We start from the raw sequence: 16,951 nt of genomic DNA on the forward strand, positions 1-16,951 counted from the left end.
ATGCTTCTTCTATTTTCTCTTTTTGCTAAATGGCTCCTTGGTCTCCCAGTCATGCAGGCCAGACACTTGGGGCATCATCCTAGACTCCTTCTCCCTCATTCCCACATCAGAGTGGTCATGAATCCTGGGCTCCAACTTTGTGGTAGTCCTTAAGTCTGACCTTTTGTCCTTCCCCACTGCCACTGCCCTAGTTCGGCATTCTATATTATTTCTTTCGACACATCCTTAAGAGCCTCTAAACCACCTTCCCAAATCCTCTATTGGACCACTTCACATATCTTACCCATCTTTCACAAATCTGAGAAAGAGATTTTCTTAAAGCTCAGATCTAATTAGGTCCTAATGCTCAGATCCATCCTGTGCAGAAATAATTCAGTAATTTTTCATCAAGCCCAGGATTATTAACATAGCAGCCACAAGTTTTCACCACCTGGCTTCCGTCCTATGTCTCTGGTCTCACTTCCCAACAGTGTTCCACATTCCCCAGGTGCTGTTTGAAACTACTCTCAATTTCTAGAGCTCATTACAGCCACTCACCCATACCGTCCTGTCTACCTGGAGTTCTCTTCCCCTCTTATCTGCCTGGAGAGCTCCTGGAGCCCATACTGTCCTGATTATTCCCACAGGACACATTCATCATACTGATGTCTGTTTCTTCTCAGAGATCATGAGCCCATGGAACGCAGGAGATCAGCTCTATCATTCTCTTATCACCTTGTGATAAAAGATCTGAAAAACAGTAGTCCTCTAATATATTTTGAGGATATTTAATATAATGAGGCAAATCATAAAGTACAAGTGGCTAACAAATAAATTCTATCATGGATACAAATGCCAGGTGAACACATGAAACATAGGAAATAAATAATATGTATATACATGTGTATGTACATATCCATTTCTTTACATCTAAATTATATACAAGTGCAAGCTGAAACAAAATGTAGCTCATCTACTTGTGGCTGTTTGTGGTGTTACTACTGAAAGAGAGGAGATAAACAAAATAGAAATTTACTGTTTCTCCCAGGCTGAATTTTGAATAAATCAAATGGACAAACTCATAGAATTTCATGGTTAAAATGAGCCCAAATCGTTATCTAGTCCAATTCTTTGGCTCAGGAAACTGAGGTGTTGAAGTTCTGAATGAGACAAGGTCATGCCACAAATTGGAAGTAAATCTGGAACTCAGACCCCACTCTCTCAGGCCATTTCTAGAATTCTCTTTGAAGTGTACTTCCCCTGTACTTAGGTATGTGTTGTTTATACTCCTTGGGATAACATCTCTGCTTCCTGATACTACAAATATATATGTCAAAAATCCACACAATTTAAAAATGATTCAAAAGTCAACAACCTGAACTTTTGGCCATCACACTTTTTACTGGGCCAATGTTTCTCAAACTTTCCTAATCCTGAAAAACCCTAAAGTCCTTATTAAAAACAGATTTGCAGGCTCTACCCAAGACCTGCTGAATCCAGGGTAGTAGCTTGTATTGGTATTTTATCAAGCCCAGGTCATTCTACAGTGAGGTAAGTAAAGAGGAATTACACTGCTAAAAAAATATCCATTCTTCTTCCTCAGTGTTGATGCATAATATGCACAAAATCCCAATAGGAATTGGGAAGAAGAGAAATTAAAGTTTTAGATAGTTCTGAACCCAGATAGCTAAGAGAAGTAAAGGTATTTCAAAGATACAAGTAGGTACTTTTAGTTATCAAACAACTTTTAATTATTGGGTGGCTGGAGGGAATATATAATACTTTATAAAGAAGTGGTTTCCAATGCTGGCTGAATATTAGAATTATCCACGAAGCAGCTAAAAGCCTAAAGATGTCCAGACATAGAGAATCAGTCTAGTGTGGGGCTTGAGGTTGGAGCCCACTCAAGGGTAGTTTTAGAATATTTCATAGATTATTCTGATACTTAGCCAGAATGGAGAGACATCTTTACTGAGAAAAATAATAACATAAGCTTTCCTATCTGAGTGCTAGCACTGGTTGAAATAATGGAGGGAAACTCTCAGGAAAGTAAATGGGTTCAATGTAGCATTTGTAAAAGCTGAAGACTGAATCATCCTCTGCCTCTGGCTCACTAAGAGTGCAGGAAGCTGCACATTCTCTCCACTGAGGGCAACACTCGGTTTGCAAAGGCACCTCTAAGTCTAAGAACAAAAGTGATAACTAAGCAGCAGCCAGAGCTACTGAGGATGGGGAGTCAGTGATGAAGTGACCTGACAGCCTGGTGGGGTCTGATGGATGAGGCCACAAGACAAATTGAGAGTTGAATGAGAATGGCCCACTAACCATTCAGAGCAACCGTTTACATCTGTGGGATGCCCTTATCTTCACGAAGCACATTTAGTAATTTGGAAAACATGGGCATCCGTTATGGCCCTGGGACTATGGGATGCACATCTAAGTAAGCTGGAGGCAACCCTCAAGGACCCAACAGTCTACAAGAGAGCATTAGATCTATGCCCAACTAACTGTAATAAATCAGGTGCCTCAGTGCCAGTTGGGGCAGATGAAAATGAAACTACGTCGACTGGAATTTACTGAGTGGGCTGCAGAACTTTTCAAATAGCACTGCCACGATTAGGGTCCCTGATAGTAGGAATTAATGAGAGAGAAAGTTTTGAAATAAATTCAGTTTGGAGACTACAACAATAGTGTAAGACAGAAGGACTTGCTAACTATAATAAAATCATGTAAGCTCTCAGCTGTCCGAGTCATAGGTAGGGCAAGTATCAATATCCTCCACTTACTTAAAAAGGAGAAAATAAGAAAACAGAGGCAAAGTGAGGTCAACTGACTTGCTTAGATATAGTGGCCACTCTGTAATTAAAAGCAGATGGGAGATTCTTGCCTAATACAGTTGCCGGAAAAAAGATCACTGGAGGAATGAGTCCCTTGTAGTGACGGGTTTACTTACCTCACTCAGATGTGTCTTCAGTTCCTGCACTTTTCTGTATTCTGGGGTGTCAAGCACCACTTCGTACTTGTCTCGCATCTTCCTTGCTTTGTCAGTGTATAGGTAGTTAGACTTCAACAAACAGCAATGGAAATACAAGTTGATTAACCATTTAAGGAACTGCAGGTCATGGTCACATATTGTCTTTCAAATGGCTGGCACGTGTGACCCACGCTGACCCTCTCAGTATCCTGGCTGTCTTCCCCAGCAGGAACAAAAACAATTGTCATTTAACTAAGCGCATTACGTTTTATAGGAGGCACAGATCATCTTAAGTGGGTCATGACTTGCTCAAGTGGGTTAATGGCAAATTTCCCCTGAAAAGAAGCTGTAGGCAAAGATTCTTCCAGCCCAGCAGCTTGAAGCTGACGTAGGGGTAGCTACGTGCTGTGAAGTTGTGCACTCACCCAGAGCTTCCGCAGGTGCCGGGAGCGGACCATGTCAGGAGTATCATACAGGAAGCAGCCCAGACCCCTCAGGATCTGCAAGTCCTCTTTGTATTTAATCTGTGTCACAAAAACAGAGATATAGCTCGTCATGAGCAAATACAAATCAAGAACAAACAAGACAGAGTACTGACACTGTTTTATTGATGTATCTTTCATTTTGGTTCAACACAGCCACCCTGTACTCTTAGTTTGCTTGCACTCAAATAGATCATAGGTTTTAAAAATTAAAATTGCTAACCTTGAGCTGACACAGCTATTATTTTATTACTATATTGATGGAAAAAAAAAAGCATAGATTAAATGGAGTTGTCTGTTAGGAGAGGGAAACACTTAGGGAGGGAAAAAAAAAAGGGCAACAAGAAGTTGCTAGAGGGGTGGGAGTAGGGCTGAGCAGGAGAAAGACACTAAACGTGACCTGGGACAGAGGCCACTTGGAGTGAGAAGTTGGTAATGATTCAGTGTTGAATGTAGAATAGTGGTCAGCAATTCTTTTATTTCCCAAGTGATTCTCTTACTACTGCTTCCATAGCTAGAGAATGGTGGGGTCCTGCTTCCACACTATTTTGTTTCCATGTTGTACACTCAGTTTAGAAGCACTCAGTGCAAAAGATTATTCAAAGACTGGTTGGTTTACACGCAGAAAGCAAGCCTGCCTTTTGGTAAGAGTCTTCCAGACAGACCCCTATGAGATGCTTACATCACTGGTGATGTCTCCCACGTAGCGGCAATGGAGCACTTGGGGTGTGTATGGCATCGAGATCATGTGGCCTTGCATCCTGAAGAAGTCTGACTTGTAAATCAACTAAAGAAAAAAAATCCATAAACACATAAATTAGAGACCAAATAAATGGTTGACATTTATCCCTGGGTTCCATGGCCTCCTCTCTCTCCTAAGAAAATACCCACCTCGCTGACAGCCTCTTGTGTCTTCTTGACCTGGCGGATCTCAGGCGTGTCGGGGGTTGTGTGGATCTTGTCTTTCAGTTTGTGGTACAACTGTCGGTACAGTCTCTGCATTGGGGGAAGAACCATTCCTGGTGTTTAGTGCAGGATGATGAGGGCATCTATACACTAATCAACAATCAAATATTTTACATATTTAAAGAGCCATGAGAGACGAGATTAAGGATAGAAAAATGATTGAAATTAGGAAAAAGGAGAAAATGATATTTATTTTATTTAGGCAAAGAAGTCTGAGCACAAATTCTTCTACTTTCTATCAGATGGCTGGATAGTAGAATTAGATATTCAAATCAATAGTTTATGTAGAAAACCAAGTTCATGAGTCAGACCAATATGCAATCTTATTAAAGATTTTTGAATACATATGTCAAAAGAAGGAATTAATTTGCGTTATAATCTATAAAACAGGGTCTCTACAATGGCATTACCAAGTATATTTAAAACAAAAACAAAAAACCACTGCCAAGGGATACCAGTATCAAAATGGTGACAAAAAAGGATCCCCTTACTCCTTGCTGATGTGTAGGTTTATAGCTGAAATAAAATTCTTTTTTTTTAAACGGAGGTACTGGGGATTGACTCCAGGACCTTACGCATGCTAAGCATGTGCTCTACCATTGAGCTATTTCCCTTCCCCCACAATTAATTCTTAATGTATTTCAAATAAAGCCACAGTCTTTGAAATTTGAAACTCAGTATTTCCCCCACAGAATTAACATTCACAGTACCTCACTGGTAACACTGTTGACCCTCCGAACATTGACAAATGGGACATCATTGGGTCCAAGTGTATACCCATATGCCTTGAGGTGTTCATAAACTTCTTTGTACTTGAACTGCAAAAGCAAAGTGAGAATGGGATCGCTGATGGCTGAACAGAGTCATGCTACATTTCTCAAATGGAAAAGAGCTGTCACTTCATTTGAAAATTACTCTCTAAGCATTAAGTATTCAGAAAAGCCATTGACAAAATTTCAATAATAATTTGAGTCTTGAAAATTATTTTGTTGGTTAATAAAGCCAGGACCAGGAAGGAATAAAATTCATGCTTGCCTAGATTTAAATCTGTTTGCATGTAGGTATGCAAAATGCAAAATAAAAAAAAAAAAGAAAGAATAAAAAAGTCCACCCTATATTTTTAGCCCCAGTGAGGCTAGAAAATTAATAAATCCAAAGCAGAAATGAGATTATTTTTAAGGTTGATGACTGGCTTTATAGACTGATTAAAAATGTTGTATCTGTGACTCTGCTTTGGAAATCATATTATTGGGCCACTGGCTTTGAGACTTTGCGGGACAGCAGGCTTGACCCCCAGGACTCTGGAGGGCAAAAGGGAAAGAAGAGCTTATTCTTCAGCTGATGGCTGCTTTGTGGGCAGGGCCTGAAGGCCAGAGTCACTGGTATAGCCATCATTGCTCTAGGCCTTGTTCATCAGGTCCCAGTCAGCATATGTGGGGAAGGCTGATGTCAGAGCTAATGCCTGGTCAAGCCACAGGTAGTGAGAGCCTACCTACTCCTCTGAGTTTCCTGTGAAATGGGCACAGAGAGTAAGTAGTGAGGCAAGAATCAGAGCCAGTAGCCAGGCAACAAGCCCTTTCTTTTCAAAGGAACACACAGAAATGTGCCTTCTGCAATGAAATACTGCAGAAGGAAGACAATTCTATTGCCACACAGCAGTAGAGCTTATATGAAGTTGCATTTCCAGTATATGACTTGGGATAGTTCAGGGTGCTTCTGTGATAAGGTCAACAAAAGTAGTGGCATCATGGCGGCTGTGAGCCCTGAGCAAGGTAACCGACTCATGCAGATGCAAACCCATGAAAGTCCTATGCTAACTCACCCAGACACCCAGGCACCACGAAACTGCAGGAGCAAGCCATTTTCATAGCACCCCTAAAAGATGCACCACCTCCCCTCCCCTGCTCCATCACTGTATCATGCTGAACCTTCAGGCCGTCACTAGGGGGATGAGGATCAGCTATAAATTAATATGCGTCCCCCTCCCACTTCAAAAAGCCATCTTAATGAGGAGGGAACCACTTACATAGCTGCTCATGTATCGGACGTCCTTGGTGTGTTTGAAGTGAGGGGTGTCGACTGGAAGCCTATACCCAGTGGGCAGGGACTGCAGGCCAACTTTCCGGTACAGATTCTGCCGGGACGAGGAAGAGCAGGTTAAGTGACACCTACATCAGACAACTGATCCACGTTAAACAAGTCAGAGCCAGCTCCTGTTAGGTTTTTCAATTTGATCCTTAATGTACTTATGCTTACTGAATTGATTTCAAGAAGAAACGAAGTAAATTCTAAGAGCCAAGCAATGAATCAGATTCCTCTTAACAAATTGTTTTCCAAAAAAAAAAAAAAAGCAGCAAATAAAGGGGCTTATAGAAAATAATTCTTCTATAATTTTTCTAAACAAATCCCTGGTTGACTGCATGGCATCTAGCAAGAATCAGGGAAAAGTAAAGAAAGCAGGCAGCTGGTGCCACCTCTGTCGTTAACCCTACCCTTAGGTGATGTTCAAGCCATCACCAGTTCCCGAGCTAGTTGTAATTTTCAGACACATCTCTGGAACCCCTCAGGGCCCCATAAACATAGTGTCTTGATGTCAAGCTGTGAAGAGGTCAGAATGCTCATATTCCTAGCAGAAGGAGGAAAGGAGTTTCTATCTGTGACGGTAAAGGGGGCGCTAAAAGAGGAAAAATAGTGTTTAAAATATTAAAAACTAAATTACTTTTAACATTCAGTATAGGAGAGTAGCATTAAAAGTAGACCCAAGTAGCACCACCAGATAACCCAGAACAGGGATATTAAATATGTGAGTGGAATCTAGTTTCTTTCTCTTCTGAATTCCAACAGCAACTTCTAGGTGTATTTCTTATTGTAAATAGTCTTCTGTGATTATATGTCTTGTCTTTGCCATCTTGTCTTGGATTTTAAGCTCTTTGAGAGCAGAGGTAGTAGACTGGCCTTCTTCTTTGTAACTTGTAAGCTTTGCTCCAAAGATGCCCATTGCTTGCTCTCAGCCAAGAAGGAAGACAGGCGAGGCATTGTGTTTTGTTTTGTTTTGTTTAGCTCATGTGAATGAACAGCCTTTACAATTAATTACAAGGTCAGGCTGAAGATGCCCAAGGTGAGGCCACTTCTACAGAAGCCTGGCCTGTAGGCGGCATCCTGGATTTCTGACGGGTACTCTGTCCAGCTCTCACCACTCACCTCACTCTGGAGCTTGTACGCATGAAGAGCTCGGTCCAAATCCATGGTTTTTGTGGTTGGAGCCACTTTGCCTCTGACGCTGTGTATGTAGTCATGGTGGTAGACGGCCTGGGTACAGAGAGGAGCAGAGTGACTGATCCCGACTGCAGCAGCATGGTTAGAAAGAAGCAAAGTAAATGGAAACCCAAGTTTCTTATTTTAAAATAAGGTAGCCTGCTTCCCTTTGCCTGGAGAACTCTCTCCTATGTTGCGCCTTTTCCAACAGGACAAGAGCCAGGGTGCAGACCCCACACTGAGAAGTAAGTGGAAGAGTCAGCTCAGGCATAAGAAAAGGAAGAATGGACACTTTATCACTACGAGATCCTAAATGATAGGTTTTCACATTCTAACTCACTGGTGGGATTTAATATTTGCTTATTCACCTGTGGGGTTAATAGAAAAGGCAGCTTTGTGCCTGTTCGGCCTGCCTGCGCTGTCACCATGCCTCTACAGGGGGCGCTTTCCGTCCATGTTCCCCTGGTCCACATAAGGGTGCTGAGGCTCAGGGGATGAAGTGCTCTTCTCAAGCCTCACGGATGGTGTGTGGTCGAAGCCACATCTGTAACTGCAGGGCCTTCTCCCTCTGCACTCTACCAGGGGGAGCTCTCACGTACCAGGAGGCCAAGACTACAAGGCATAAACTGTTGCTCATGACACAAGGATACAAAAAGCAACTTGAGATGCTCTAAAGCACCAAGGATTTCACAGACTTGAATCACTCACAACTCTATCCCAGGAAACTGGTGGAATACATCAGGTTCTAGGAAATAAGAGCAGAATCTTAAGTGCTTTCTAAGGCATCAGCTCTGGTCTCCCACTGAGAGAAGGCCTGGCCCTGCCCTGTCTTTGGTTTCTCCCACTTCTGCTCCAGTGGTGGCCCGTCTTTGTTCTGTATGAAGTAACTGTTCCACTGGGTCTTACATCACTTAGTTGTTTCCCACTTTTGACAGCCTGGACGTAGACGGGGGTGTCAGTAACCAACTTGTAGTCATTCCTTGTTTTCTTCACGTGAGCTTTGTACTTGATCTGGCGAGATGAAGGAAAGGAGCCTGTGTTAGACCACTCGTTATATTAGAAATTACTGGTTTTCACAGAGGGTTTGGTTGCTTTTAACTCAGGGCATTTACATACATTAGCACTTATTCAACAGACCAGAAATGCATTTGAATTTTATAACAATCAGCATAATCAATACTTACAGTCACATGGCTCTTCTAGAGTCTTCTAGGAGGCTTGACAATGGCTTTCCTAGGAATATTTGCTTTCTTACTAAAATCTTGACTACAATATTGTTTTGCCTAGTAAATCCTCTCTTTATAAATATATCCTGTCTACAGTACCACAAACTCCTGACAAATGAGATTTTTCTAATAATGAGAATTATATGCTCATTAATATACCCAAAATAGTGCAAAAGGGGAGAAAAGAGCCGGGCCCCTTCTCCACCAGAGGACAATGCACAGCTCATCTGCATCGTCTGCATTCCTGAGAAGAGACTGCTCTCCTCCTCAGCATCTTCGTCCAGCTCAGCCATCCTCAACCCACTTAAGACACAGCTGGCTGTGACAATGTCTGTATCTTACATACTCTCCCCTTGACTCTAGACTATGTAGAGAAGGAAACACGCTTAACCAAAAAAACAAGGCAAACTCACATCGTTGCGTAGATCATAAGCATGCTTGGCATGGAGAATCTCAGGAGTGTCCCAAACATAGCAACCAATGCCTTTCAGCCAGTTGAGGTCATCCTTGTACACAATCTAGAAGATTGCAACAGATAGAGGGGATCAGGAAGCTAAAATTTGACTGTAACTTTAACACCAAAGACGTGGATGCCCCTTAGACCCGGGATGACTTTATGGAATGAAAAGTAAGACGTTATACAACAAGGCCAAGGGTGTCCTGGAGACATCGGCACGCAGAGCCCTGCTTCCAGGGACAGCTCTGAATTCCAGGCAGACCCACGGGTATATAGGAAAGTGATGCTGGGAGAGGGCTGAGGTGGAGAAACAGGTGAGTCTGTCTCTCTTCAGGGTGGGCGCTTGGGGCTGGGTAAGGGGGAACCTTCATAAGAATGGGCTTACGTCGCTGATCTGGTCTGTGACCTTCCTGACGTGGCTGTTGACTTGCAAGTCGGGGTGGCAGATCCACTCATGGAGGTGTAGGCGGTAGTCTATCTCGCTGACTTTCTTCTGAGTATCCTTAGCGGTAACCATCTCTACCATGTCAGGCACTATGTGGACTTTCATCTTGTTCTTCTCATAAACTGACCTGTACAGGCGCTGTGAAGACCATAACATGCCAATTACACGGGGAATTATGCAAGGAATCATGGCGGTACGTGCCTTTTGTAGATGCCAGAGCAGTCAGGGTAGCCAACTCGCAGCAATCAGTTGGGGGAAGGATGGGGACTGGAAGTTTCTAACACTTTCTAGAGATTCATGGGGTGGGGAGAAGCAGCATGGGCTAAAATAACGCTTAGCGTCTTCACATGTGCACAATCAGTGCCATATGTGCTGCTGAATAGAACACATTCTGATTTATAGGATGTGGCTGTATCCCTTGGCTTCAATTTGAAGTCAGCCTTTGGATCACTTACATCAATGTTAAACTTGCCAACTCGGAGGCACCGAGCTGTGTTCGGATCATCCTCAACACTTTTGGGTAAAGTATAAAGAGCTTTGAATTTTTCATATTCTTCCCGATATTTGATCTAAAGAGAGAAAAGACAAAGAGAGAAACATAGTTTTGGTAAGCAATTGATGCATTTTGTTAAAGGAGCATGAGACTTCATAACAGGACCCGACTCTGAGATTGGCCACCTCGGGGCCACCACTTCCCAAGCTCATTTCCTTGTCTGTGCAGAGGCAGAGGTGGCATTGGAACCTGCCACAGGATTGCCCTGGGGATTAGATCAGACTACACATAAAAGTCCTTTAGGGACCATTTTTAAAACTCCCATAGTAATACTAGTACTCCAACTGTAACTACAACTAATTCTAAAGATCATATAATTTTAAAATAATCTCTTTTGTGATACTGGCTTTGTTTTTCTTAACCATAAATGAAAGATGAAAAATGTGCTCAGGAATTTCTTTGTTTTTAATAACTGACAAGCCTGATGCTTAAGAGACTCAATACTTGAATTTCAGTTTCTACAAGGTTTTCCAAAAACACAGTGCAACTAACTTCTGTGGGAAAACCAACGTCTAGTTCTTAAGCCATACTGCCTATTAATTAATGCTCCATGATTTCATGAATTAGGAGGTAAGGGATCCAGTCTCTTAGCACATGATGAAATAATAATTCTCTCACAACTCAGAGGACCACATCTCAGTAATAAAAAAGAAAAAGAAAAAAGAAAAAAGACAGAGACAGACAGACAGACAGACAGACAGGAGTTTTCATGTCAGAATTCCAATTAAGCCAAGCCCTTCACTGACTGGAAACCAAACAAAATTCCCATCAGAATTTTCCAGAACATTCACATGGTCCTTATGTTTAAGCCATTCCTCAGTTATAAAGAAGATAGCAAAGACATCTTTTTAAACTAAAATTGGAATCCTTCTTTAAAAAATTAATTCTCTGATACAGACTTGTGGTTGCCAGGGGGGCGGAGGGCAGCAAGGGATAGACTGGGATTTCAAAATTGTAGAATAGATAAACAAGATTATACTGTATAGCACAGGGAAATTTACACAAAATGTTATGGTAGCTCACAGAGAAAAAAATGTGACAATGAGTGTGTATATGTCCATGTATGACTGAAAAATTGTGCTGAACACTGGAATTTGACACAACATTGTAAAATGATTATAAATCAATAAAAAATGTTAAAAAAATTCATTTCTCTGGTCCAATTTTGTTCCAAGAATGATTTGCTGAGAGAATCCTGCCTCTGTGACTTTTTTCACAACTAAAAGAAAACCTTTTGTTGAGCTTTCTGAATTCTATCTACAAAAATTCTCTTCCCAAATGAAAAGTTTGCTCCTTTGGGCTAGTCTGTTTGCAATCTTCTAAACAGAGTTGGGTCTGGGAAAAATTATACATATTTAGTTTTCCCCCTGGGTAAAAAAATTCAAGTAATTCCTTATCTTGTCTAACAAAGTCTTTTTCAAAACTATGACTCTCTAGGCCCACCAGAGGGTAGTGAAATCAATTTCCTGGGTCACTAGCACTTAAGTGAAGGAAATTGAAAAATCAGGAGTGCATTGTCTTCAGTGTAGCAGTAAGTTCTCTTCTGTAAAATAGTGATGTCCAAAGGAATTCACAAAACTTCAGTTGTCTGTGTGTGTGTGTGGATTTGCAATACAAAATAAATTTCTAATAGAGGTCAAGTTTCTGAAAGAGAACTAGGCTTATCAGAACTGCTACGAAGGTTATAGGTAATTTTATAATAAAAGATTTTTACAGAAGAATCTTTTAGGCATAAAGGGTTAGAAGTGATAAGACTATCTGAACAGCTCGTGTGATTTAGGATTCTTTTAAAAACAATTATGTCTATACTTAAGAAAAGTTCTGCTTTAAAAGATAAAATTTCAAAAAATTTTTAAATTTTTGTATTTCATAAAGATGACTATTTACTTTTCAATCATGTATTTGGGGCTGAGTGTAATAGTTATCACATTCACTGGTTTATTTTTATACCAAAGCCCAAATCATTCTATTGAAAAAGAGTCTACTTTCAATGGTATATTATGTCCTCCTTCTATTCCTGCTTTTGGCTAAAACGGAGTATCCATCCATGTCATTCACAGGCAGGCAGCCTAAAGGTTCACACCTGTGTCTTTCATGGAAGTGTCTGTGACTCTTTCTGGACCTCAGGGCCCTGGAGAGGAATCGTAAGTGCACAGCCCTTGTGGGGAGTAAGCACCTGGAATTAGTCGCTGGTGTGCCCCTTTGGGAGTGCTAGGGGATACTTTTGGCAACATAGGGATCAGCCAGAAAAATTCTGGGTGTGGAGAGCAGGGAAGGCAAAAGGTGGCGGGAAGACTACCACACTGGTACTCAACTTACGTGGCTGGCCAGATGCTTCTGGTTCTTGGCGTGTGTCAGGGACATGGTGTTGGAAGGCAGGATGTAGCTGGTGGCTTTCACTTTATCCCAGGCCTCCTTGTACAGGTTCTGTAGGGGTTAGAAATCTGCTTGTGAATATAGAAACAACCTGGCCAGCTTCTGAGCAGCAGAATTTTCCTGTTTCTGTCCTTCTCAGATACTCCCTAACAACCTCCGGATCTTCTCACTCTGCAGGGTCGAAGAACTCCTAAGGGAAGAACTGGCTTAAGGCCATGACCATAATTTCAGAGTCCATTATTTTGTTCTCCACCATAGCGCTTATCGCAGTTTGACAGTATCGGAGGTTTCGATGCCATATTCATTTCTCTATAGGTCTAGAGGATGAAAACCACTAACATTAAAAATGTATATATTTACGTTTTCCTACTTTTATGTGGCAAGTGAGAGCTCAAAAAATGTTTCCACTTCTAGGTATTTATTTATCCAGGAGAAATAAAAAGTAATGCACACACAAAAACCCATATGCAAATGTGCTTGGCAGCTTTATTCATAATTGTTGAAAACTAGAAACTCAGATGTCCTTCAGCTGTGAATGGAAAAACAAACTGTGGTTTGGAATACCGTTTTTCTATAAAAAGAATAAACTACAGATGTAGGCACAAATGTGTATAATACATAAATGCATTTTGCTAAGAGAAAGAAGCCAGGCCTAATGGCACATACTATATAATTCCATTTACATGTCATTCTGGAAAAGGTAAAACTATAGAAACAGAAAACAGCTCTGTGGATGCCAGAAGAGAGGAGAGGGGCAGCGAGGGGGAAATTTGGAGGTGATACGGAATTTTTCTGTATCTTGACTGTCATGGTGAATACATGACTCTATACATTTGTTAAAAGACATAGTATTACATACCATGAAGAGTGAAATTTACTGTATGCAAATTAAAACAAACAACCAGGGAATCAACCAGAATGGGGAGGGGATTAAAATGGAATGCACAATGTAACAAATAAATCTAAATATTTTACAAATGCATGAAAAGACTACAGTGAAGGAAACAGCGAAGAAAACAACTGTTTTAAGTTATTTTGGAAGATGGTATTTTGCCTGGACACTCTAAGGCTATGGACAAAAATAACTGTTCACAAAATACTGCACTCTAGTCAGTAAATTTTTTCTCACAGGAGTATGTGTTAGAAATTCTGAAAATACTTTATGTGCATACAAGTGTTGCACAAATAAGTAAATATATAATAGATAATGAGACCAAGCTTTTTACTGGAAAGGAAGTAGAAAGTTACAAGTTGGAAAAATAAATTACCAATAAGGAAAGGGTGAAGGCCAGAATGAATCCTGTGGTGCTGAATTGCATTGGCGGTATCAGTATGAACTTTTGGTTTTAAAATATAGATACGGTTAGACAAGTAATAGAAACAAAAACAGATATGGATGCATACAGTGAATACATGGGTTAGTACACACAGACATATTTCTAAGCTCTGTCCACTTAAAGGACCTAGTAGCAATGACATCCCAAGAGCAAGGAGCACACCTAGCACTTAGCTCTTGGTTTGAAATGCCATTCTCCAATAAAGTAAACCAGGACTCCTTGGGGAGGTGGCTGATTCTAGGTCTGGAATAGGGGAAATACAAGATGAGCCTGGAGCATCTTGTGGTGCCAAGAAGTGAGGAAGTGCTCAAACCCCACAATATGAGGGCATACCAAAGGGACACAGGAGCCACCCTTAAGGAGCTCCTAATAGCCAAAGCTGAAACAATTTGAGCAACAAAGTAAATAACAATAGCATTAGACTCTCTCTCATAGAATAAAATAAATACCCATGAGCCTATGCTTTTATAAATAAGTAATAGGCAAACCAACAATGGAGGAGGAACAGCTATTCCTTATGGAAGAATTTCAGTTAATAAATGTGGAAGGATTGAGGGAAACAGAAAATCACTAGTAGGCATATCCCACAGCAATAATTATTGCAGGTAGGATCTATCACTGGAGGCTAAAACATATGAAAGAAAGATGGAGGAGAAACAGGATATTTGCATAATCCCAAAGGATCTTCTCCAAGATATTTATTAATAAGAAAGGTAAAGTAGGAACTTTACTGTGGAGAATCTCAGCAGACAGCAACTGCACCAAGCGATGAAGGTCAACCTCACCAGTTACTGACATCATGTACCACCTGCTGTGATGTGCTGAGAAGGGCACATCACTTCTGAGTTATTCTTGCCAGAGGCATACCTTTAATTTAATCACGAGAGAACATCAGATAAACCCAAACTGGGAAACATGCTACACAATAACTGGCCAGTATTCTTCAAAAGTGTCAAGATCAGGAAAAGACAAGGAAAAACTGAAAAATTACCAGATTGGAAGAGACTAAAGATTATGCCAACCAGATGTAGTGTGGGATCCTGGACTGGCATCTGGCACAGAAACGCACATTAGTGGAAAAACTGCTGAAATCTGGACAAAGTCTATAATTAACACTGTAACAATGTTTAATGTGATTTCTTAGTTTTGATAGTTGTACTACCAAGGAAAGTATGCAGGAATTCTTTGTACCATTTTTGCAATTTTTCTGCAAATCTAAAATTATTTCAAAATAAAGTTTTAAGATGTTTGTTGAATTAACCAGTGTAGAGGAGAACAAATGAGTGCCTTTGTTGCTCTGGCCACAGGAGAAGCCAGGAAAAACAAGTTCAGGGTCAATAAAGAATAGCTCCAACAGTACCTGTTTGCAATAAAGGAGTTGCTGAATTTGACTCAACTGCATGAAATAGTGCACTATTCAAACTGGGGCTTATTCGATTGTAACTAAGAGGACTTAGGAAAGAAAGTAGAAGTTTAGCAGTCTAGGAAAAGGATTGGAAAAACCTTCGAGGTAAGGATGCCTGTCCCTTTTATTCTCTTACTGTCTCTTAAAAGGTTGAAAAACTCAAATACAGAGAAAAGAATAAGAACTCAACTCACACTGCTATAAATGTCCTTCAGATTCTTGATTCTGTCATAATCCACTGTTTCTAGAACTGTTGTATATTTGTCTTTTATCTTATGATAATTTTCTTTATATTTCACCTACAGACAAAAAGGGATAGGTTACTCTTTTTTGTTTGAAAATATGTAAAGACAGTAACGCTCGTCCGGGAAGAGAAGTACGAGGAAGACGCACCTCGCTGGCATTAATGCCGCTTTGAAGAGCAGTCACGTAAAGCGGTGTATCTGTGACCAGGTTATAATTTTGTAGATTTTCTTTCCCTGCTGCCGTGTATTGTATCTGTGAAGAAAAAGAAAAGTCACTGAAAATGGTAAGACACAGGTCTGCCATCAGCTTTAGCTGTTTGTGCCAACTTAGCAGTGCTTTCATTTCTGGGTTTCTGCTCTCATCCTAAGAAAGAGGCTACGGTTGTACAGTCCTGCAGACTGTGAATGGCTGTAAACTAACAGTTTCTCTTGACCAACAGTGGGATCTGGGTCTTTGCCAGGTCCCTTCTTCGTTCTGTCTTTTCCATGCCTGTAGTCCATCTCTGACAGCAGCCCCTCAGTGTCAACATTCCATTTGTCTGCCCTTTCAGAGCTGAATTTCTGCTGGGGAATTTTCCAAATATCTATGCTTTACTTCAAAATCTAACTACTTCTGGTCAAAGTATGCCTTTACATATAACTTGCTGTTATAAACGCCTATGCCTTAAACCACAGCAGAGACTCTAACTGAGGAAGGCTGGCACCAGAGCAGGCCACCAGGCAAGGTTTTATTGGGCAGGGGCCTTTGGTTCCCTTGGATCATTCACTGTCAACGCCGCTCTCTCCGCCTGGGCACGGGGCAGCCCTGCTATCCCCCCACTGAGAGCACCATGGAGTCCATCAATCCACAGAGAGCCAGTCCTTCTAGGAAGACGGCTGACCTGGCTCTGGAGGTCATATGATTTCTTGGCGTGGAGGATCTGGGGTGTATCCCAAACGTAGCATCCAATGCCTTTCAGCCAATTCAGGTCATTTTTATACACGTTCTGCAGGAAAGAAGGAACAGTGAAAGGTGACAGGTACTAACTGAACATACAACTGAGCATTTGATAATTTCCTATTTGCCTGTGGCTGTGCTTAGTACTGAGTGGTCATAGGGTGGGTTTCTCAGCGGCTGGAGGTTCTTTAATGCCACGGCCTGAAGAAGTTTAGGAGGAGAGCAATAGCTCCGTTTAGTCTAGTGTTAAAGAGATTAAATATTTAAACAGGTGTCTTTGCTCCAAGAGGATGCTTACACCGAAAATGGTTACT

General features: G+C 41.2%; 1 protein-coding gene across 12 annotated transcripts in view; it reads right to left on the reverse strand.

Annotated features, from left to right (window-relative positions):
• NEB (nebulin) overlaps positions 1-16,951 on the reverse strand; it is a 215,406-nt gene that overhangs the window by 50,042 nt on the left and 148,413 nt on the right. For all 12 annotated transcript variants that reach the window (XM_064484770.1, XM_064484778.1, XM_064484776.1 and 9 more), the window contains exons 121-135: positions 16,582-16,686; positions 15,849-15,953; positions 15,650-15,754; positions 12,657-12,764; positions 10,240-10,353; positions 9,725-9,922; positions 9,296-9,400; positions 8,563-8,667; positions 7,603-7,710; positions 6,428-6,535; positions 5,112-5,219; positions 4,327-4,431; positions 4,118-4,222; positions 3,379-3,477; positions 2,933-3,043 (exon numbers count right to left, since the gene is read on the reverse strand). In XM_064484770.1, coding sequence (XP_064340840.1) covers positions 2,933-3,043; positions 3,379-3,477; positions 4,118-4,222; positions 4,327-4,431; positions 5,112-5,219; positions 6,428-6,535; positions 7,603-7,710; positions 8,563-8,667; positions 9,296-9,400; positions 9,725-9,922; positions 10,240-10,353; positions 12,657-12,764; positions 15,650-15,754; positions 15,849-15,953; positions 16,582-16,686 — 1,689 coding nt within the window. The remainder of the gene's footprint in view (positions 1-2,932; positions 3,044-3,378; positions 3,478-4,117; positions 4,223-4,326; positions 4,432-5,111; positions 5,220-6,427; positions 6,536-7,602; positions 7,711-8,562; positions 8,668-9,295; positions 9,401-9,724; positions 9,923-10,239; positions 10,354-12,656; positions 12,765-15,649; positions 15,755-15,848; positions 15,954-16,581; positions 16,687-16,951) is intronic.

The sequence above is a fragment of the Camelus dromedarius genome, chromosome 4, assembly GCF_036321535.1.
Source record: "Camelus dromedarius isolate mCamDro1 chromosome 4, mCamDro1.pat, whole genome shotgun sequence".
NCBI lineage: Eukaryota > Metazoa > Chordata > Mammalia > Artiodactyla > Camelidae > Camelus > Camelus dromedarius.